The sequence below is a fragment of the Microplitis mediator genome, chromosome 9, assembly GCF_029852145.1.
Source record: "Microplitis mediator isolate UGA2020A chromosome 9, iyMicMedi2.1, whole genome shotgun sequence".
NCBI lineage: Eukaryota > Metazoa > Arthropoda > Insecta > Hymenoptera > Braconidae > Microplitis > Microplitis mediator.
This window is the reverse complement of record NC_079977.1, coordinates 5,276,736-5,300,786: the sequence shown is the minus strand read 5'-3', so window position 1 is coordinate 5,300,786 and position 24,051 is coordinate 5,276,736. Positions and strand designations below refer to the sequence as shown.

General features: G+C 27.1%; 2 protein-coding genes across 3 annotated transcripts in view; one reads left to right on the top strand and one right to left on the bottom strand.

Moving 5' to 3' along the window:
• Window positions 1-10,213, bottom strand: part of LOC130675207 (sialin-like) — a 56,078-nt gene extending 45,865 nt beyond the window's left edge. Inside the window, exon 1 of the mRNA XM_057480753.1 lies at window positions 9,751-10,213. The gene's annotated coding sequence lies outside the window, so the exon portion shown is untranslated. The remainder of the gene's footprint in view (window positions 1-9,750) is intronic.
• On the top strand, window positions 3,457-23,642 carry LOC130675208 (uncharacterized). 2 transcript variants are annotated; one of them, XM_057480755.1, is made up of 4 exons: window positions 3,457-3,798; window positions 15,311-15,581; window positions 17,722-17,934; window positions 19,928-23,642. In XM_057480755.1, the coding sequence occupies exons 2-4, from the start codon at window positions 15,321-15,323 to the stop codon at window positions 20,267-20,269; spliced, it is 816 nt and encodes a 271-aa protein (XP_057336738.1). In that variant the 5' UTR covers window positions 3,457-3,798; window positions 15,311-15,320; the 3' UTR covers window positions 20,270-23,642. The 2 variants fall into 2 exon arrangements, with proteins under 2 accessions (XP_057336738.1, XP_057336737.1); XM_057480754.1 differs by lacking the exon at window positions 3,457-3,798 and adding an exon at window positions 12,765-12,785.
• The last annotated feature ends 409 nt before the right edge of the window (window positions 23,643-24,051 follow it).

Here is a 24,051-nt window from a genome sequence, read left to right as displayed (position 1 = left end):
AACAGTTTTGTGTAAATAATTTGAAATTATTTTGATTATTCGATTACATAAAAATTTATAGTAATTTAAGTTAAAAATAGTTTTAATAAATGTATATTTATTTAAAATGAATTTTTTTCTTTTATAGAAAAATGAAAATTTAAAAAAAAAGTGTTAAATTTTTCAATTACGGTAACAATTATAAATTAATTTGTTAATTGTCAATATATGTATTTTTTTCAACAATCGTGGTCCATTTTACCCCAGTCTACTAATTTTTAATAAAATAGATGAGATAAAAAAAATTTTGTAAGAAAAAAAGAAAAAAAATTCACTGAAAATTTCAAATTGGCCGCAATTGACCTTACAAAAAATTTTGTGTTTTATTTTGTCTGTCTCCACTTTTTTTCAATTATTGCATCGTCATAAATTACTACAAAAATTCAATTTTTCTAATAAATTTTTGTAAATAAATTCCATGTAACAGAAAGAAACTGAAAAAAAATGGAAGCTCAGTCCGGGAATCGAACCCAAGTCTTTTGAAATGCCGTCAACTGCTCTCAGTTTCTCGATAGAGTTTGTAAATCTTTTTTTTTCATTAAAATTTTTAATTAAAAACTTGAAAATTTAAGATACTGAATTTGACCGAAGTCTATTAATTTTTGGATTTTTTTTAAAAACGATGAATTATAAAAAAAAAACATTTGAAAAAATAAAACTCGTAGTTTTTTGAATTTTCTATATGTGCATATTTTTAGTTTTATTTTTTTTGTAATTTATTTGTTCGAAAAAAACTCCGGAAATTGTTAATTGTCAACTAACTGTAGGATCATTAAAATTAACCTCAAAATTTGAAGACCTGAGTCTCGATCAATTATTAAACTGTTGAAAGGCCATTCAAAAAATCGTTAACAGAAAGTTTAATTACTGCTTATTAACAAATTCTCTTTTTTTTCTGAGTTCAAAGAGGTCAAAACATATTTCCAATGATATCTTTGAGCTCTATGCTCTCACAGACAAAGGAAAGTTCTAAGACTGGCCCGTGTAGGGTCAACCGGTTTTGCATTTTTTACATCTTCTCTACATCTATAGCTATACAAACTAATATGTTTAACATAAACTTTTAAAATGATTAATCAAATATGTGAAAGTGAAATAAATGAGTGTAAATGTAGCAGGTATCAGACAATTTATAAATTTCAAATAAATAAATTAATATAATTAAATTCAAAAAATGCGCGTACCGGTTTTTCAGTTGTCTAAATACGCTTTTTTTTTACTCGTTATTATCTTAACAATTGATTTATATATTTAGGAGTTAATTTCACTTCGAACCAGAGTTTCAAAATTTTGAAACTTTGTAAATTTTACTCCAAAGGGTTTAATTAAATACACACCCGCACGGAAAAAATATATATCGGTATATCTTCGGGCAAATCTGAATATATGCCACATATATGAGATATATATTCAGTTTTGTCCGTATATATCCCGATATATACTTTTTTCGTACGCAGCCATCCGTTTCGAATTTAATCCGCGTTCACTCCGAAAATTTTTTACAGTGCATTCAAACTCACAAAAAATATCAACTGTCTAATAAAATTATCGGCAAATGAGAAAATTTGATATAATTTGGGAATCAAAATTTTTTCAAAATTTTTTTTTAGCCAATACAATAAATTACATGCACTTTTTCATAAAATTAGACCCCTTACTCCCCTTTACACTGTAAAAATTGAGTGTAAAAATGAACCCAGAGAACTTTACACGGCGGTGTAATTTCAAATAACGGTGTCAATTTTAACACGGTTTAATCTACTTTTTTTACACCATTCCGTGTTACTCGTAATTTTGATCAACGAGCAACAAACGATCATTGAATATTTTTAACTATGTACTTAATTAAAAACTACATTTATATTTAGATACACAGTTGAAAATTTTGTGTTCTTGTGTAAAAATTCAATGGTCAAATATTTTGAGTAAATTATTTGACACCATCAAGTGTAAATTTAACTAAAGTTAATGTGTTGTGATCTCAACAATTTTTAAACCCGTACTATTGTTTGACACAAGAATAATGTGTTAAATTAACACAAAAAATTGAGTGGACCGTTTGGGACATGTGATTTGTGTTAAATTTAACACAAATTTTTCAACTGTATTGAAATTTTTCCTCTTAACGCAAAATTTTAAATTCACACCGCCAAATATTAACACCGAATTTGGTGTGATTTTCACACCAAAATTTTTACACCGATACATTTACACTACACCGGGTCCAAAAAATTTTTTACAGTGTATGTTCATACTTTATTATAATTTGCCCTTATGACAGCCGTAAATTTTTTAAAAAATTTCCATAAAATTATCATACACCAAAAATTTTCGGAGTGAACGCGAATTAACTTCGGAGTAAATTCAGAGTAAATAATTTCCTCGGGAAATTAATACGGATTTAAATCAAATTCATGTTACTCCGAAATTACTCCTCTGAAAAAATTTCTATTGACTCCATAGGCGGATTTTCTTAAGTCTCCAAAACTCGAGTGACGAATCTCCCAGACGAAAATAAAATCCACATTCACTCCGAATTAACTCCCAATTTTTTTTCAATCGACTAAAATATTCCGAGTACCATAAAACAACAAAAAAACACGAAAAAAACCAGTATAGTTCATACCTTTTCTTTAAATTTTCATAATAATTAAATAATTAGCGTCTTATCATCATCCTATCAACAATAAAAAGTAAATTAAACCCTTTCCGTCACTCAAATACTTTTATTATTATTTTTTTTTTTACATTGTTTATATTTGTCTCAATTATATTATTATAAAACTTTTCTACCTACTTGTTTATGAATCGTGAGACATATTTCTACCGTAAATATTTTTCTCACTAATTACACTTTTCAAACAATGCTCATAAACCATAGTCTCGATTCTCATCAACTCATAATCATCTAGTCTGGTGTCAACGTCAATTGTTTCCGTCCTCCCAATTATCTTACTGTCAAGTGTCTTTTCCGCATTATATCAATATATATGGACACAAATATATATACATACATATACATATACATACATATATTCATACAATGGAATAGTAAACCAAAGATAAGTAACGTAATATATAATGTTAAGTGGTATCGTAACAATACCAACATGTATATAAATATATATGTATATATATATTTCAAATGTCAGGTGAAATTTTTAGTTGATATTTGCAAGTAAAGGGACCGATACAAGACCTAGAGTGTCATCTCCAGTGCGCAAGAGCATGCTCTGGATTTTACCAGGCCTATTATACACTAGTATATCTGTTCTATCATACAATATATATATATATATATATATATATATATATATATATATATATATATATTGTAGACGCGAAGCTATGAGGCAAGGAGGGTCGTTCCAGCTCCTAGCTCGCGGCTGAATCGTGACGCACAAACGCGGTGTTGCCTCAGTCCTCAGTTCAACTCCATTCACCGTTGAATTAAGACCTGCGCGTTGTTACTCGGTTATTATTTCGACTAAAATACTATATGTACTATCTAATAACTGTTATCACTATTTAATAATTTATTAAATCGATATTATTAATACCAGTGATTATTAAAAAAATTTATGAGAGAAAAATATTAATTATATATATTGTTTATTATTCGGTTAATAAAAATCATATAATTTGAAAAGTGAATTGTCAAATGGAATTTATTCATGTGAAGTGATTAATTATTTAAGTTTTTAATTTGCAATGTGCATAAGGTCATAAATCAAATATTTTAAACACACGAGATTAGAGGTAAATATTTGAAACTTTTTTTTTTTAATTATTGCGGTACTTGAAATTTTATGATCATTCATTGAAAAATTTTTTAGATAAAAAGGAAAATTGAAAAATTTATTTGTTATGAAAATTTGATTTTTTTTTTTTTGATTGCTTGTTTGTAATTTTCATACTTTTTTTATGTAAATTTATATCAGAGATGAGTTTATTTAATGATACAGTGAATCCTTTCACGATCACGATTTATTGACTCAGTGAAATTTGAATTTATGACATTTAGGTTTAGATCGCAATTATTTGAACCATTGTCAGATCTGAAATTAACAGAAAAAAAAAATTTCTAGGTGTAAAAAATATTTTTTGTGTGGAATTTGAAGACTAAAATTTTCGTAGGACCAAGAAAAAATTTCTTGGCGCAAAAATTTTTTTCTTGCGCTAAAAAATTTTTTCTCGACCCAAGAAAATTTTTGGTTTTAATTTCTAATACAAAAAATTTCTTGGGAAGTAAAAATTTTTTCTGTGCCATAATCAAAAATAAAAATTGTATGAATTTTTTAAAATTTTCTTTGATACTGAAATTAACCGGCGTCTGGTAATTTTTAAATTTTTGTAAAAATTTTAAATTTGAAAAAAAAAAATATTTTGAAAAATTGCACCTGTGGTTTTTTAAATTTTCTACATGTGCATTTTTTTTTTTTTGTAATTGATTTGTTGAAAAAAAAATCCAAAAATTGTTAATTGGCTGCTAACTTCAGGGTCATTTTTCTTTGCTAATTAAATTTGAGACCAATTACTATTTTTATTAGAATAGTTCTTCTAGGACAATACGATCTTACGGGATTCCATTTTACAAAAATACTTTTACTGGTTACATTGGAATTTATTATGTGGGATTTTTCTTGTTAACTAAACAAATAGATAATACTTAAGTCTATTTATTATCACTTGTACTAGAATACTTTGTGTTTACATTCATAATATTAGTTTTAATTTATTACGCTTTTAATTGGATTAGTTTTAAAGGGAAACTTTATACCGATGTTACCAGCGGAAGTTTTTGTTAAATTAAATTTAAAAAGTTTTTAATATAAACTCCGGAAAGGTCTGAGAGAATAAATAAAAATATTCAATTACTTTTTTAAATCCCGCGAAAAATAATTAAATTTTTTTAGTGAATTAAATCTGAGAAGATTTATTTGAACCAGAGCTGAAAATCATTTTGGAGTTTTGTAAAAAATTTTAAAAATTTCAGAAAACTCGGGGCAGAATGAGTCACTATTTTTGAGGCAAAAATAAATTCAATTTTTAGAAGAAATGGGGCAAAGTTGATCAGCTTAGAAATTTTTTTTTAATGAAAATTTCAAATTGTCTCCGAGCTGAAAAATTTACTCCATTTTTTTCTAAAAATCCTCAGTAAATATTTTGAAAAAAAATTTTTTTTGTCTCATTTTACCCCAGGTTATTCTGAATGATAATTTTAATTTTTCTTCATTAAAAACTTAATGACTTTTCAGAAAATTTAAACCCGAATTTTGTCAATACGAGAATTTTTGACGTCAATAAATTCAAAATAAAATTTGATGTCAACTTTCGAAAAAAAATAATACGAAATTTATAAAAAAAATATAAATGTAGCAAACAAAAGCAATAAATATATGTATACTTGCTATTTATAATGTATCTAGTTTTTATTTTCGCAATACCCAAGATAATTAAGGAGCACGATACTTTGGCGGGAATAAAAAATATATTTTTTATGTATAACATGCGGGCTCTACAAACCGGACGCTATGAAATCATACCGCATTATAGTCATGCATGATCGTGAGATATCTTGAGTACACACAGGATGAGTATAAGAAACAGATCCTGCTAACACGCTATATATTCATTTTTTTAAAAAATTGTATTCTACTCCATTACTATTTATCCTCATATAAATATTTTAAACTCTACTAAATATTATATTTAAATTTCAAAATGAGACAATAATAATCAGGAGGCGTTTCTGCAAACATTACATGGCAACTGGATCAGTATGTCACCCACGCTCATAAAAACAAAATGATATGATAATAGTTAGTTTATTACTTGTTATTCATAGCATGAAAAATTTATAAATACGTTATAGAAACTAATAAATAGAACACTAATTATAAAACTTTAAAAACTACTGTTAAAAATTTTACTGGAAATTAAAAAGAAATTACTTGGTTATTAAAAATTTCAAATTGGTCATAAATATAAAATATAAATAGACTTATTTAGAAACTTTGTTTTTACATAAAATTTAATTTCCAAGTGATAAATGTCATAAAATTTAAAATTACAATGAATTTTATTTTATTTCATTTAAATAATTATTGTTTTTTCAAAAAACTTTTTTGTCTACATGGAAAAAAATAAATAGGTGCTGCAACAGGACGCAGTCTTGTGGGAGCAACAGGATTTTTCCTGTGAAATTAATAGGATAAGGTACAAGTTTCATGTACCAATTTTTTTTGTCAGTAAAATAAAATTTCAAAATTTGAAAAAAGATTCAAATTTTAAACGGAAATTCCAATTTAAAAAAAAAAATTAATTCGAAAAAAAATTTTAATTTTTTTCCAAACTGAATTTTTTTTCAAATTTTGAAATTTCATTATACGGACAAAAAAAATTGGTACATTAAACTTGTTTCTTATCCTATTGATCCCACACAGGAAAAATCCTGTTGCTACAACAGGATTTTGTCCTGTTGCTCCTATAGGACTGCGTCCTGTTGCAGCGCCTTTTTTTTCGTGCATAAGTCAATTAATTTCAAATAATATGAATTTTAAAGCTGATAGTAATTTTAAACCCCCGAATTCTTATTTAAAATTATTTTCAATTTCCCGCCATAAAAATTTAAAATTTTAAAATAAAGAAAGTTTTGATTTCAGTCCGATTTTTGAAAATCAAGTTGTCATCAAATTTCGATAATTTCAGGTTCTAGGAAACTATTCTGACTATTTTCGGATGAACGTACGTGTGTGCATGTGTGCAAACTAATTTTTGTCATACGGTATCTTTAGAATGAATCAACCGATTTGAACTTACATGGCAACAATCGAAAGAGCTCATCAAGACTTAAGATCTGATAGATTTTGAACTCGATTGGTCAAGTAGTTCACGAGTCATACGGAAAATACAAATTTACTATTTTTTTTTCCGCACACCAGACGGATTTGCTTCAAAATTTATTCGAAGCTAAGTGTCAAAAAGATCTCTAAGTTCAAAAACATCAGAAAGTTTCGGAGTCAGCCCGCAGGATCAACCGTTTTTTTGACTTTTTTTTATTGTTCCTAAGTAAATTAATTTCAATACTGAGTTATTTTGAAAACCGGAATTTTAATTTAAAATTCATTGTTTTTTTCATGTATCAGTTTTTGAATACAAAAAATTTCATATCAAGACTTAACTCGCAAGTATCAAAAAGTGATGAAAGTTTTTTAAAAAAAAACAGTACTGCTTAAAATTTTTTGAATCAAAATCCAACTCAATATCTTGATAAATCACTCAGGTCATATATTTGTAAATAATTGTATATTAATTATAAATCATGCCTCAATTTTTCCAACTGTGCCAACAAATCGATGTTCACGTAAGATAAATAAACTTTATTAAGTTCCCATGACAGTTGTCCTTGAAAATGGAGAAAAGTTTTCAAGACTATTATTATATGTAATAATAAATATGTGACCTCTTGTACCTATTATTTATTATAACGGGTGTGGTTAAATATATTTTTAAAAATGTTATTCTCATACTAATCATAATACCCTTGACTCAATAATAGGACTGTCATTGTTGACTCACCTCGACTAAATTTATATTGTTACCTTTTTTTTCCTTAAAAACTGTGGTGTAGATACTAGTATCTGAGGTATGCAACAACACAGACATAATATATAAGAATAAAATAACTTTCTCGACATGCGGGACACAAGGTCAGTTAAGAGTTAAAAGTTTAAGCCACAGGACGTCCAAGGTTTGGACCTCTGACTCACATATCAGGTGCAACAAACCTGAGTTTAGATGAATATGAGAGACCAGACGAGATGAGACTCTATAATATTTAATTTTAAAATTAGTATGAGTCTTCGTATGTAAAAATTACAAGGATTAAATCCTTGCCTGCAGGCAATAAGCCGGTTCACTGACCGTATCTTCATCTTAACTTTGCTTCTCTTACTTATTTATAATTTTATTTTATTATTATTATGCTTTACTGCTTACCTGTTTCAAACCATCTTCAAAAGATGAACGACTTGAAACTTTGTTTTCTTTTTCTTTTTTTTTTTTACCTTTCGAATGTCTGCGACCTGAACCAAAAATGAATTGGCTGCATGCTAACCCACATTGTAAATATTGTTGGTTATAATTCATCTTTTAATCATCATTTATCTTTATGAGTCATTTTCTTGTTTTTTTTTTTTTTTGTTTAAATGCAGACTAGTGTAAGTAATAATTTACTTAAGTCATTTGTATGGAAATAATACTTTCATAATTGTATCGTAAATAATAAATTTTATGTGCACATTCAGTGTAATTTTTTTTTTTTTTATGGAAAATTTTAATGAAAATTGTTTATGTGAATTTTTATGAATTTAATTGGTCGTTAATTAATTTTTACTCATTATCATTTATATGAACATTTGAATTTTAATTAATTGTCTGCTATTTTATAATTGATGCAAAATTTTAAAATAAAAGTAAAATTTTGTACGTAAAAGAGGAAGTTTTTAATTTTGGGTTTAAAAAATTTGGCGCGGATTTTGAAAAAAAAAAAAGTATTAGTAAATTTTCATTTAAAAACTTCATTGTTCCGTGATGTGTCGGATTGGAATTTAAAAAAACGGTTAATCGTCAAAATGATGCGTTATGTAATTTTTTCTCACGTTCCAAAATCTCTATAGCCGTCGAAAAAATTGAGATCGATATCTAGTAGAAAGAAAATCGAGATTATTTCAAAATTTGAACTATTGAATTGCAGATTTGAAATGTGAAAAAAATGGCGCGCTTTTCTGCATATTTAGTCAATTTTTTTAAACAATATATTTTAGTATTTACTAAATAAAATATTATACTAAATATATACTAACGTGATGTTTTCATTTTTACAACTAGAAAGTTGTAATGTATTATATTGACACATGTCTTTTAAACATTATTCTTATCAATGTATGCGTCAGATGTCATTATAGCTGGTGTTTAAAGTCATGACAATTTTTTTTTATTCATATATATATATAAATATATAGAAAAACCAAACCTTTTTAATTTTATGACTACAAATTTTACCGTGAATTCAAGAGTATTGAGATAAATATATATATATATATATAGAAAGGGGACGGGTGGCGGGGCGGGGGGAACAGGGTACCCCCAAAATTTTATAAAAAACAATTTTTCATTCAACTTTTTCAAAAATCGTGTGTTAGTCGCAAAATATTAACAACTTTTGTTTATGATATTGAAGTTAGCAGACGTCTGACAGTTTTTGAATTTTTTAAAAATTGATTAAGTATAAAAAAAAATATTTTGAAAAATTGCACCTATAGTTTATTAAATTTTCTACATGTGTATATTTTTAGTTTTTTTTTTTTTTGTAATTTATTTGTTGAAAAAAAAAATCCGAAAATTTGTTTTATAATAAAAACTATTAAAATTTTTTTTTCTTTGCATCTAATAATTATGTAAAATTTTTCTTAATGTAAATTACCTACAAAAAATTTAATTTAATCAAATTTATTAAATATCCAATTTTTTTTTTCTTTTTCGTGTCCCATTTTACCCGCAAAAATGAAATTTTTTTTAACGGCAACTGAAAATTTTTTCTATTTTCTTTGAATATCATAAAAAAAAAGCGTATTTGAGTCCTCGAAAACTTCTTATTCCCTTAAGTAACCCATTCACCCCCTCCCCCTCATATATATACATATTTACCTGTATATAAGTTATTTTTCCATGACGCATTCCAGGTTTCTCATGAAGCAAAACGTTCAATCGTACGGAAAATTTTTTTCTTCATAGTTTGTAACGATGTTTTCAGTTAGATATTTATATATGTATACATTTACAATACACATATATATTACACTAGCGTATTGACAGTCGTAACCGAGATGTTAAACAACAATTTTCTCACAAACATTCTTGGATCGTATGTATCTGAAGATAAAAATAATAATAATGACGATGATGACGACGACGATGAGTCATTGAGTCTCTTCCAATTAATCAGACCTCTTATGTGTGTATTGTGTAAAGACTACACTACAGTACACTAAGGGGGGGCCTGTTTCATATCCGGTTTAATGTCTCATATCCAGTGTCTCACGTCATGCGAATAAACAAGTTCACGCGGAAGAAACTGCATGGATAAAAAAAAAAGTTTTTATAAATCGGGATATCATAAAAATCCGCTTACACTTTCAATGAAACAAAATAATTGACGACTTATACATAAGTACGGTTTTTAATTGGCTTACTTTTTATATTTTTTCAATTGAATTTATTTATTATTAATTATTATGGATAAAAATTGAATTATGTTATACATATATGTACTAATTTAACGGCTGATTAAAGAGTTTAAATTACGGTCATAAAGACAGCATAAAAAATATTTATCATCGGCTTATAAATCACTGAATATACGACGCAAATACTTGGAATAAATAATAATTATGCAAAGATACACACGGAATTACGTCAGAGACACTTTTAAAATATTATTTTTATGCTTCGAGACGATGAAATAATGCAAATATTTTATGTTTACTTTGTTTTTCCTCAAGATTTACATTTATTACATGACTGCGTTATATTTTTTTATTCAATTTTCAATAATCACAGGAAATAATGCTTTTTAAATTTATTTTTAAATTATTGATCATAAATTTGATCATTGATTGATAAAAAAAATTCGTTTCAAAAAGATTCCAAAAAATTCCGCATGTGGAACTTCTAAACATGAGACAGATAAAAACTTCGAATGAAAATTTTTTGGAACGGTAGTAATTTTGATGGTAAAAAAAAGTTTTCATGAGCAATTTTGGAGTCAAAAAAGGTGTACCTGAAGATCGGAACATTTTTCACGCAACGAAAATGAAAATAATTCATGAAATTTGTGTCTAAAGGCGACTTAAGGGGTAGTTAGGGGTGTCCTGTCATTTTCGGGTGACGTGTGAAACATTTCCGAAAACTAGATCCAGTAGATTTTTTACTTTTCATTTCTTTTTTCTTATTTTCGTTCCGCGAAAAACGTTCCGATCTTCAGGGACATAAAAAAAGGACGTTCCCATATAAAGTCGCCGAGCTTAGAAATTTTCCCATAGATCGGTCGATGCCTGGTTTGCATCGATTGGCCAATAAATGGCTAAATATACTGGCCCGTGCATGGTGAATCATTGGCAGCCGTCTTTTTGCTTATAAAAACGGCGCACAATTAACCGCCGATCGTTGGCCAACGGTTTGATCGAGTGCTCTTGATACCAAGCTATGGCCGATGACTTATTGCCACGATTGGCCAATGTTTGGCATACCGTTATCATCCGATATTTAACCGATGCTTGAAAATTGGCAGCCATTCACGACCCAGTAATGGGCCGATTCTTTTTTTTTTTGTATGGGTTTTTGGAACTTTTTTTGAATTTTGTATGGACGTTTTTTCTAGTTCTATAAAAAATTCAAAAGTAGTGTTTTTGCAAAATTTTTCGAACACCTTTTTTAGTCAATAAAAAAGTCAAAAGTGATGATTCTGGAACTTTTTTGGAATGCCCATATAAAATTCAAAAAAAGTTCTACCAACGTCCTTTTTTGATCTTAAAAACTTTTTTTTTACCATCAAAATTACTAACGTTCCAAAAAAGTTCCGTTCGAAGTTCTAATCTGTCTCATGTTTAGAAGTTCCACATGCGGAACTTTATTGAAATCTTTTTGGAACAAATTTTTTTACACGGGTAATAATCATAATGCGTTTGTAGGTGACTTTATTTATTGATAATTTTTTATTCGTTTCATAAAATTGTTAAACGATTTTAAATTTTTTACGCGAATTCAAAATTCAATATCGTATCGCTTCGTGATAATAAAAGTTTATGAATAACTTTAAACGATGGAATTATTAAATTTTTATATTCTAGAACCTGACCAAAACTTTTTTTCCGATATCTAATATCAATAATTCATAAAATTATTCATTATTGATTTTTTTTGTATTAAAAAAATTCAACTAAAATTTTTAAAAATTCAATTCTTAATAAAAAAAAAAAAATTAATTCATTAAAATGTAGAGTAAAAAGCAAAATTACAGTTGATAAAAAATACTGGGGTAAATTGATCAGCCGAAACAATTGTGATTTTTAAATTTCAATAAAAATTTTTTGTCGTTATCTCAATATTTTATAAAAATCCACTTGTATTTTAATACCGTTTAAAAATATTTTTGTAAAACACTTGAACCGCATCATGAATTTAAAAATACTTCTGATAAATAAATAACAAAAAAACAATTGATGACGTCAGTCATTGAAATTTTTAATTCATTCATCACGAACATTGACATGGTCAATTAGTTTAATTGCACCCACAGTATCGTTAATGATACCATTAAGATCGGGCAGTTGTACACTTGATTACTCACTTAATTAAAGTTAAGGACAAAAAAAAAAATTTATTTTCGTCACTTTATATTTTATGACTCCTCACAGTTTGTATTATTATTATTATTGTTATTGTTATTATTGAAATAAATATTATCTCACTTGGTCACTCTAAACTAATTATTTAAACATTCCACAGAACGAGGTAATAGCTGATAAAAAAAATTCTTCCGATGCCTCAGGTCAGGAAAGTCTAATTAACTCGAGCTCCTAGAATACCATAGTATAATATGAGTTTAATCTCTATATATATTTTACTAGGGAGAAAAAAAATTATGAGATCTTAACGTAAGCCAATTAAAACACCGCAATGAGGTCAGTGTACTCGTATATACATGTATGTATATATATACATATATATTTATGTACATACTTGACTCGAATTTATTTTCATTGATGTTTTTTAAATAATAGAATAAATTTATAAAGAATTTTCATTCAATAAAAATTTATTGACTATAAGTTCGATAGATTTGTACCAGTAATTAAATTCCAAAGTGATCTAGTAATTTTTTTTAATTAATTGATTAAGGAGTTTTTAAATTATTTGAGAAAATTTAATTATTTTATGACATTTTTAAGATTTTAAATAAAAATTTTATACAATTTCAATAAAATAAACTGAGAAAGTAAATCTATTTTGTTAAAAAAAAGTTTAATTTTTCAAAAAGTATTTTTTTTTTTTTTAAATAAATTTGAATAATTTTTTTTGAAATTTTTAACTCACAAAAAAAAAGTGTGATTGGTTTTTTGTAAATATCTAAGTAAATATTGAATTCATGAAAAATATACAAGATATCTTTTTTGTAGAGGCTTAAATACTCTACAAAAAAGATCTCTTACATTTTTTCAAAAAACTCAATATTTATAAAGATATTTTAAGTTTAAAATTGAAATGTAGAAATTCGGAGTTCAAAAATTAAAAAATGAAATACAAAAATTTGGATTTTAAAACTATGAAATTTTTTGAACCCCTAGAGTTCACAAAGAAAATTTCACAATTTCATTGACTCGATAAATTTTAAAACTCGACCCATGAAAAATTAAATAAATACCTTGGAAATGTTTTATAAATTGAATCCAGTATTAAATTACATGTTATTTTCTCAAGTTCGCTCCCTCTTAAAACAAATAAAAATTTATGTAAAGTAATCAAATATATTGGATATACGGATCGAATAAAAGTTTAAGGTGGAGCCGCTGCACTTATAACGCTCGATTAGTCACGAAACCGTGAAATAATTTATTAATCACACAGCGAAAATATAAAGGATAAATTTTATAATTCTTTGCAAAGTGATCTACATTATATAGCAATAAAAAAAAAAAAAAAAAAATTAAACTAAGCGTGGGAAGAGCATGTCTAGTCTGATTGCCTGAGAAAGAGTGCAAGATCTCGATGTTATATATTTATAAAGTAGAGGCTTTAACTACAATAATATGGCATATATATGTATACATACATGCATATAAAATATATATGTATAGTGAATAGAGGAACCTTATCGTACTTAGAAACAATGCCCAACAACGGCTGCCACTCGACTGGTATTTCATGTCAGAGAATGGACTTCCGGTGGTGAATATTTATATCACATCATGCGACGATGTACTTTCCTCTGTACTTCTCTAGTTACATTCATTACAATCCAAACTGAGTTATCTTTCAGTTGATGTGTACTATTTTAAATTACCGAAATCAAATAATATTTACAAATCATATGATATGTCAACAGGTTTATTGTTATATGTATATATATTGCTGAAACAAAAATTCCTGCCAAGTTTGAGCTCTTAATTCCAATCCTAAGAACTTTCCATTTGATTTCAAAGATTTCCCATTTAAAATACACGTAAATTAAATTACTTTTTTTTTAATTTCCTAATACTCAGGTGCGTTTTATAATATCGGCGCGGTTTTGGTCGTAAACTGTAGGGCATTTGGTGTTCTTCAAAAGTTCCTAAAGTTACTTAGCTGTAATTCCAGCTGTTTCACTTGTGTCCGTTGCGGAAGTCATTTTTCGTATGAAATTGACCTTTATTGACTTGCAGAACGTAAACCAATGAAAGTACACTAAAAATGTTAGAGGGAAATTTATAGGAAATTTTATTCCCTTCAAAAAAAGTCCTATGAGTCAAGTCGCTAAAGTCCATAGTTTCTGAGTTATAGTAATTTTAATAATTTGAAAAATAAAATATCAATTGTAATTTTTTTTTTTCAAATAAACTCCGGATTGAATTTTACTCAAAGGGGATTAAATGACAGTCATCCACTTTGGATTTAATCCGGGTTTACTCCGCAAATTTTTTACAGTGTAGTAAATAAAGATGCAGAAAATAAATTATTGAAGAAAAATAACATATAAAATTTAGATGTAGAGAATAAGACACCATATGTGTTTTTTGTAGCCAAAAAATATTGAGTTCATTCAAAAATTCCTCAAAAAAAATTGTGGGACTCAAAATTGTATAAAAATGATGATAAGAGTCATAAATTACGATTGCAAATAATTTTTAATAAAAAAATGTTTACAAAATTTGTGGTGGTCCGTTTTGTCCACTTGGTACCGTTTTGCCCGTTTTTCCCCTATATATATTTATCTGCAATCAATTTTTATTTTTGATATTTTACATTAATAAAAAAAAAAAAAAATTCAGGATTCTACAGTTTCCATGGCGCGAATTTTGAATTTTTTAAAAGTTTTGAATTCTAAGCTGGCAATTTTTTTGAACTTAATAAAATTAATGAAAAATAAAATTTTTGAATGGGAGTTATATTTGACTATATGATGTGACATATATGAATATATAAAAAAATGTATCTATTTATTGTTTTCCAGTTTCCATACAATGAATAGTGCAACGTATACTTCTTCCTGTCCGACATTACAGTCAAATCTGTCCCTTCACAGCTCGTCTTACTACAGTGAGTACGGTAATACAACACAACGAAGACGATTGTCATCAACAGGTGAAGCAGACACATCAGCCACGTCAAGTTACGAGGGAAGTGAAGGCAGTTCGGAGAATAACGATGAAAATCGGCTGGAACCAGTCACACAGCTTGAACGAGAACAACTTGAAACTTTCTTCCGTGGATTAAAATCACAGGTAATTATTTATTTATTTTTTACTCCTTTTGGTCCAAGGGCTTGCTAACAAATATTTACTCGACAAAAACTATACCAATTTATCGCATTTATTTCAGAGAAAGCAAAAAAAAATAAATTAAGTAGAATTTAGAAATTTTTTTTTTCAAATTTCAAAATTAGTCGCTTTGAGTAACTTTAGTCTACCGGGTAATTTGGACTCGACATTTTTTTCTATTAACGCATTGGGTATTTTTGGATTTTATATCTGTGCTGTAAATAATTTGCGGTGGGAAAGTGGATTAAATTCGCGATGAATGCGGAGCGAATGACTTTTTATTTTAATAACAAATCTCCAAATCGGAGTGAATGCGGAATGAAATAAAATCCAGATCACTCCAAAATCGGAGTAATTTTAGATTTAAATAAAAGCCGTATTCACTTCGAATTTACTCCTGATTTTTTACAGTATACTACCCGAGTCAAAAAATTTGGTCTAATTGTAGTCTAATAACTAGACTGTATTTGGACTAATTGGTCTGTTTTTGTCCTAGATCTCTCTTTAAAATTTATTTAAAAATTTAAGCTGTTTTTGATCTAAAGACGATCAAAAAGAGGCTCAAAAAATAATAGACAGAAATGGTATAATTTCGGCCTGGGTAAATGCAAAAGTTTGCAGAATATTATGAGGAAAAAGTCTGATTTTGATCTAAAGGCAACCAAAGCCAGAATAAAAATGATTGAAAACAAGTCTGAAAGTAATCTATATAAGGAACAGTACGAAAAAAACTCGATTAAATTTCACATGTTAATTAAATACAAATAAAAATTAAAATTGAATAAAAATAATTAAAAATTCTTTTGATTTAAAACAGATCAAAGTTTTATGAAACTGAAGTTAGCTGACGTCTAATAATTTTTGGATTTTTTTTCAAACGATAAATTATAAGAAAAAAAATTGCACCCATAGTTTTTTTAATTTTCTACATGTGCATATTTTTGGTTTTCTTTTTTTTTAAATTTCATTGTTGAAAAAAAAATTGATAACGATTTGAATATCAATTAAGGCCATTCTCAAATAGTGCCCCCCCCACTTTTTAAAAATATTCAATGACTTTCAACTGTCATAATTTTTATCAATTAATTAAAAAAAAATTAGAACATTAATTGAAAAAAGGATAACGTAGTCATAATTTCGCCGAGGTATAGATTTTTAAAAAAATTATTTTCATTTGATATCAATTAGGAGTTAAACAAAATTTGTTGAATAAATTTCAGTAAAATCATGTCAATTTTATATTTCGAGTTTTTAAATTTTGTTGGCTAAAATTTATTTAACAAATTTCGTTTAACTTCCAATTGATATCAATTGTAAATAATTTTTTGAAAATTCTATATCTCAACAAAATTACAACTATGTTGTCCTTTTTTCAGTTAAGGTTTTAATTTTTTTTAAATAAATAAATTAAATTTTAATACGGTGATGACAGTTGAAAGTCATTGAAAATTTTTAAAAAGTGGGGGGCACTGTCTGAGAATGCCCTTAATTAATTGAAAATTTTTTTTGATTTATATAATTATTAATTCAAAATATTTATCAATGTAAAGATTATGCACGAAATTTCTTCAAATTAATAAATAATTTCATTTATTTTGTTCGTAAAAAAAATTTCTATTTCATTCAAACCTACAAATGTATGAAATTTCTTCAAATAATATTTTTGCTGATTTAATACATATCTAATCTATATCTTATCTTATACATTCTTTTATATCTGTCGTTTTTTCTACTCATATAAATTTATCTTACAAACATTAATTTTCATTTAATAAACTTTAGTGTAATCAATATTCATTTGTATACCAAATTAATTTACTGCTACACAATATCAACTTTCATTATAAATAACGATTTTTTTTTTTTTTTTACCGAGAAGACGTCAATCAAACGGAGTTTCAAGAATTAATCATACATGTAGAATCAATATCAATATTATTATGATAAAAAAAAAACATTTATTATCAACAGATATAAATCATTGGTGTTAATAAATATTTCTTCTATTAGTAACAGTCCCCCCCTCTTAGGGTGACGTGAATAAACTTCAAAATAACGGTATCAGTAACAAAATAATTAAAATGTGTTTTGTTTTGTCTCATAGGTTTTTGTTTGCGAGTCTCTCGCAAATTTATATCTTGGAAGCGCAACTCAAAGTGAACGATGGGATCTACGGTTTACTGGTATTCCAGTAGTGGTTTTAGATCTGGGTGAAACACGATCTCGTTCTAAACGACGTATACAAATTTTACTCGCAGAAAGAGGTACTTGTTTCACTTTATGGCGTGAAACTATCGACAATTTATCGTCTTACAAGGTAAAGTATTTTCCTCTCTAAACAAATGTTTAATAATTAGTTGTAAAGTATAGACTATTAACAAGTTTTATTGAAATTTAATAGTATATTGTGTGACAAGGGATGAAACAAAACGATTTCAGACCAGGGTGAAATTGGCTGACAACACTTAAGTCAAAAAACAAAATCGGATTTATTTATTTTTTATTTATTTATTTATTTACGGTTCTAGGGTAAACCCTTTCGGCAAAAATACAATATCTTATATGATACATACATTATTCATTATAAATTCTATCAATAATTTTGAAATACGTAATTTGAAGATCGGATGTACATAATTTAGAATATTTTATATTGTCTCGTGACACATTAGATATTTGAAGCATTTTGTCTAAAAAATATTTAGTGTTTCTGCTGATGTTATTTCTTTAGGCAACGAATTCCATAAATTAATACCCGTAACAATAAACGATTTTTTATAATGATTAGTATGACAAAAAGGTATTAATAATAAATCAGTTCTCATTTGGTTAACTCTAAAATTATAAGTATCACGTCGCAAATGCAATTTATCTCCCCATAAGCCTAATCACCAAGATATATCGTTTTATAAATTGCAATCAAATAAAGTCTTCTATTTTTTATTGATAACCATCCTAGCTGCCTCTCTCAAAGTTCTCAATGAGGTTTTTGAGGATCAATTTAGAATTTTAAGATTGACAGCAGTATAGAAAGTTATCCTAGTTTAGTTCTCAAAGTAGTAGTTACGACCTATTTTACCACTTTGAGGACTAAACTGGAATAACATAATCTGGATTCGAGCCTCAAAATACTCAAAACATACAGGAATAATTTAATCCGCATTTGAACCTCAAAAGTCTCATTCGATGTATTTTCTCCCCTCCCTAATCTATCTAAAATTTTTAAAAGTCCGAAGTATAACTTTTCATTCGTTGAGGATTTTGAGGTCTTATAATTGAAAATCGATAAATTATTCGCATGTAGACCTCATAGTCCTCATTGAGAATTTTGAGTACTAAAGTAGAGTTACTTTCTGGGCGGCAAATACAACATCAAACAAATCGAGGCTTTTGAAGACTAAACTAGAATTTGTTTTTTGACTCGGGCACCCGCAGTCTAAAATCGTGTTTCATCCAGAGTTACACACAATATTTTTCATGATTACCTGCATTGGAATTAAAGTTCCAGTGTCAGCAGCCAGTCAAAAACAAGTTAATTTTCGACCAATGGTGTCAACTATGAAATTGTTATTTTCAATTTACACGGAAAGATTGGAACCCGACTGGTTACTGTTCTGCACCCGACTCACTACGGTGCTGAAAGAAAATGCTCGATTGTGGTGCAGCACCACACTGATTACTGTGCGGAACCTGACTGTCGTGTGCGCATATCACAGTCAGGTTCCGCACAGTAATCAGTGTGGTGCTGCACCACGATCGAGCATTTTTTTTCAGCACCGTAATGAGTCAGGTGCAGAACAGTAACCAGTCGGGTTCCAATCTTTCCGTTTATAATTAATCAGAAACTATAAATACTATTTATTATTGACACTAATTTTTACAAAACTTAATCACAGTCAGAACTGTCATTTACGCAAACAAAATCAATGTTCTAAAATTACTAGTAAAAAAATTACAATATCAGAGTTTAAATTGCGAATGCCTTCAGTCAGTGGTCAGAAACATTTTGTTTGTTCCCTCGGGATTAAAGTTTGTTTTGCCACTGACTGGGCATTCACAATTTACGCGTTTGCTAAAATTCATTCGTGACATTGGACTGAAATTCGCTTCTTTTGACTGACTGTAGAGACATCAAAACTTTGAGTTTCGATGCTGGTATTGTAAAAAGAAAATTTTATGCAGTTGGTAAAATTTAGAAATTTCAAATGTCGAATTTTTGGAAACTTTTTTAAATGAATTTTTTTTATACGAGTAACAGAATGTATACTTTGATTGAGAATTAACAAACTGTTAAATTTATTTTTCGATAGGTATCTGGACCAGCTTTCCATACCATGTGTTTATCATCTGATCACACACGCTTAGCGGGATTAAGTTACGACAATTCAAAAGCTGCGAATGATCTTTGGCAGCATATCGAACGTCTTGTTTCTTGTCCAGAAAATATAAGTCTTTCAGTGCCCGGCAAGAAGAAAAAGAAACAGCCGCCGGCTAAAAAATTTGTTTTACCAGCGAAAAGTAACATCAGTCAGCCTTGTCAGTTTCAACACATAACGAGTGTCGACGCCACTGATCGATCGCGATATTTTTCGCTGCAAACTCTTGTTCCAGCATTAAATCAACTTAAACATTCTATTGAACCAACTATTTAAGTTATTAATTGATTTATTATTAAATATTATTAATTATTAATTATTAATTATCAATTACTCACAAACCCAGAGATTTAATTATAAATTTGAATTTCCAATTTAGATGATAACTTTAAAGTTATAATTTGAATAAAAAAATGTGCAAGGAGAGAAAATAATGGTAACTGTTTCTAATACGTTTATGAGATACCAACCCATAGTGCTATGGTAACTATTATCATGCAATATGGTAACTAATACCAGACACCATGGTAACTATTATCATACATTATAGTAACTATTACCCTACATTATAGTAACTACTACTATACACCGTGGTAACTATTACTATATATTATGGTAACTATTACCATACATTATGGTAACTACTACTATACATAGGGTAACTATTGCCATATACTATAGTAACTATAACCATACATCATGGTAAATATTACCATGAACTATGGTAATTGCTACCATGTATTATGGTAACTATTGCCATACATTATAGTAACTATTACTATACATTATTGCAACTACTACCAGGCACCATGGTACCTATTAACATACATATAGTAATTATTACTATACACTATGGTTACTATTATCATACATTATGGTAACTATTACCAGACACCATGGTAATTCTTACTATACATTATGGTAACTATTACCATAAATTATGGTAACTATTACCAGACACTATGGTAACTATTACCATACATTATAGTAACTATTACCCTACATTATGGTAACTACTACTATACACCGTGGTAACTATTACTATATATTATGGTAACTATTACCATACATTATGGTAACTACTACTATACATTAGGGTAACTATTACCATATACTATAGTAACTATAACCATACATTATGGTAACTATTACCATGAACTATGGTAATTGTTACCATGTATTATGATAACTATTACCTTACATTATAGTAACTATTACTGTACATTATTGCAACTTCTACCAGGCTCTATGGTAACTATTACCAGACACCATGGTAAATATTACCATGCATTGTGGTAATTATTAACATGCATTATAGTAATTATTACCATGCATTATGGTAACTATTACCATGCATTATGGTAACTATTACTTGTATCGGTGCCATTTCTATGACCGACATTCTAAAAAAACCTATTACCCTACAACATGGGAATCATCCTCATAATAAATTGTAATTGTTACCATAAATTTCTCTCCGAGTAATTTCTTTGTAAATTTATTTTATATGAAACTTGCATTCATTTTTTGTACTGTTTTATATAAATTTCCTTTTGAAATTCATTTTGAAACAGAGTTTTAAATAATATTCTTTGTAACGTAGTCTTCCATAAATTATCGAGTTTTCATTATAATATTTGAAATAATACAATAGCATAACAGCAAACTCAATCATACGAACTGATTATATAATAAATTTTTTCTATGTTTACAATTTGAATATTTGAAAATAAAATCATAAAGTCTGGGTTTTAACGAATTAATATTAATAGTAATTACGATTAAATAACAAGAATTACCTTATAAACATACATAAATAAATATATCTCTTTTCTTTGAGTAATTACGGTGTTATCTCACAAATTACAATAGTAGTGTAATGTTGTGCTTTCATGTGACAAATGTTAGCAATCTTAGATATATGTAGTAGTTTCTGTAATTAAAAATAATAATAATGCACAACATAACGAGACTATTCGGTAATTATACAAAAGTACTTCATTTATTTTTGGGTGTAAAAAATCGAAATATTAATACTTTTGATTTTTTCTTTTTTTTCATAGAGACGAAATAATAAAAATATCTCGTACTCAAAAATTCAGTTTTCAAGTATTTTCATAAAAATTTTTGTATATTTTTTTTTGTCACTAATTAGATAATTAATTTATCTACTGAGTGTTTCAATTTGAAAACCGCAATTTTGAATTTTTCAAATTATTATTTTATAAAAAATAATTTTCTAATTTTTAATTTTGATTTTTTATTAATCAAATTTTGAAATTATGATGCAGTAAATATTATTTTTACAAAATATTTATATTACTCTGTAGAAAAAGAGGTGTTAAAAATGGACTCAATTTTACACCGCGCAGTGTTAAAATGAAATAACATCGGTGTAGGCGGTGTAAAAAAAAAATTCTATGTATAGAAATTAGAAAAAAAAATGTATTTCAGATAAAAAAAATACAAAAATTTAATGAACGTTATCTGGAGAAAATTTCAATTTTGTTATGTATGTATTTAATAATTATTAATGTTATACGTAATTTATTTACAAATTACACAATTTTACGCCCACTTTTTCAATCACCGATAATTTAATTAATTAATAAAAATACTATTTAACTCTAGCGATGGAGTACGTAGTAAAAATATTCACAAAGTAAAATTTTTCAACACCGAAAAATATTTTAACACCGGTAATTAATATTTACACTCGCGGCGGTGTTATTTTAACACCACTTTCAGTGTTAAAATTTAACACCTACACCGCCTGGACACCCCGGTTTTTTTTACAGTGTAATAATTTCAAAAAACAGTATTTTAAAAATTGAACACCGGGTAGATAATAATTAAAAAATTCGTTATCTAAATTAGAACATTTTCTACACCCAAAAATAGTCAGAGCAGTAAAGTATAATTATCATATTTATAATTAAATATGGTGCAAAATATGTATGTTATTAAAATTTAACTCATACATTTAACAAGCGAATTGATGAACGTATCTGGGTCTCATATATAAATATCTATATATATATATTGGCACACTTGTGCCGTTGAATTGAATTACAGCAGACTGATGATATGTCTATATATTATTGTCTATAATTAATTAATATCACATCTCATTAATAATTATTGAGTATCATTATTATCATGGTCAATAATATTAATATAATTTATTAACTTTAAAAAAATTTAAGCAGAAAAATTTATATATATAAACATATATATTTGCTGCGTAATTTTTCCATTAAAAATAATTGATGACGCATAAAAAAATAACGTTTTCCATCCATATGAATGAATGTTATTATCCATTAAAATGACATATATCTATAGATATATAAATAAAATATATTTATGATTAAAAATAATAAATTATAAATGTTAGAATGATGAAAAAAATTAAAAGATTAACAAGTTTCTCTTCTTCACAGTAGATAATTGTTGAGTAATTTGTTCATCTATGACTGTGATATGAATATATTTTTGTCGTTATATTCTGTATGGAATCATACTTATAAACATTATAGTATATAATAATAGTGTATAATCTGTAGATTGTAGTTCTTTAATTAGTTTATTTAATTATAACTTTATTGTTAATCTGTTAAAGTAATAAATAAATATATTAGAATACAAATTACCAGTTAATTTTTCAAATTATTTTTAAAGGTTTCATTAATTTTATTTTTGAATCAATCGAAAATTATTAATTTTGTGAACATGGAAAATTTATTTAGATCTGATGAGGTCTAATCAGATCACCGTCGATTGAAATTTGTTAGTTTAAGATCTCCATTTATTTAACTAGATCTACTTAGATCTGAAATTGAAGAATTATTTTTTCATAAGACCTAATTTTGAATTTTTACGATTTGATATTTTGGTTTTGATTGGTTATGATCTACGTAGATCACAAATCTACATAGATCCAAATAACTGAAAAATTTAATCCCTGTAAATTTTATTTCCCGAGCACGATTTAGAAGAATCGGTAATGCGTAATAAAGTTTTTGGAAATAATGAAAATAACGTAGAAGATTAAAAAT

What these genes read in the sequence shown, in the direction of transcription:
- LOC130675208 (XM_057480754.1), top strand. An exon ending in TCCGTGGATTAAAATCACAG is followed by an intron (nt 15,582 to 17,721) that starts GTAATTATTTAT and finishes TTTGTCTCATAG; the next exon opens with GTTTTTGTTTGCGAGTCTCT. An exon ending in ACAATTTATCGTCTTACAAG is followed by an intron (nt 17,935 to 19,927) that starts GTAAAGTATTTT and finishes ATTTTTCGATAG; the next exon opens with GTATCTGGACCAGCTTTCCA.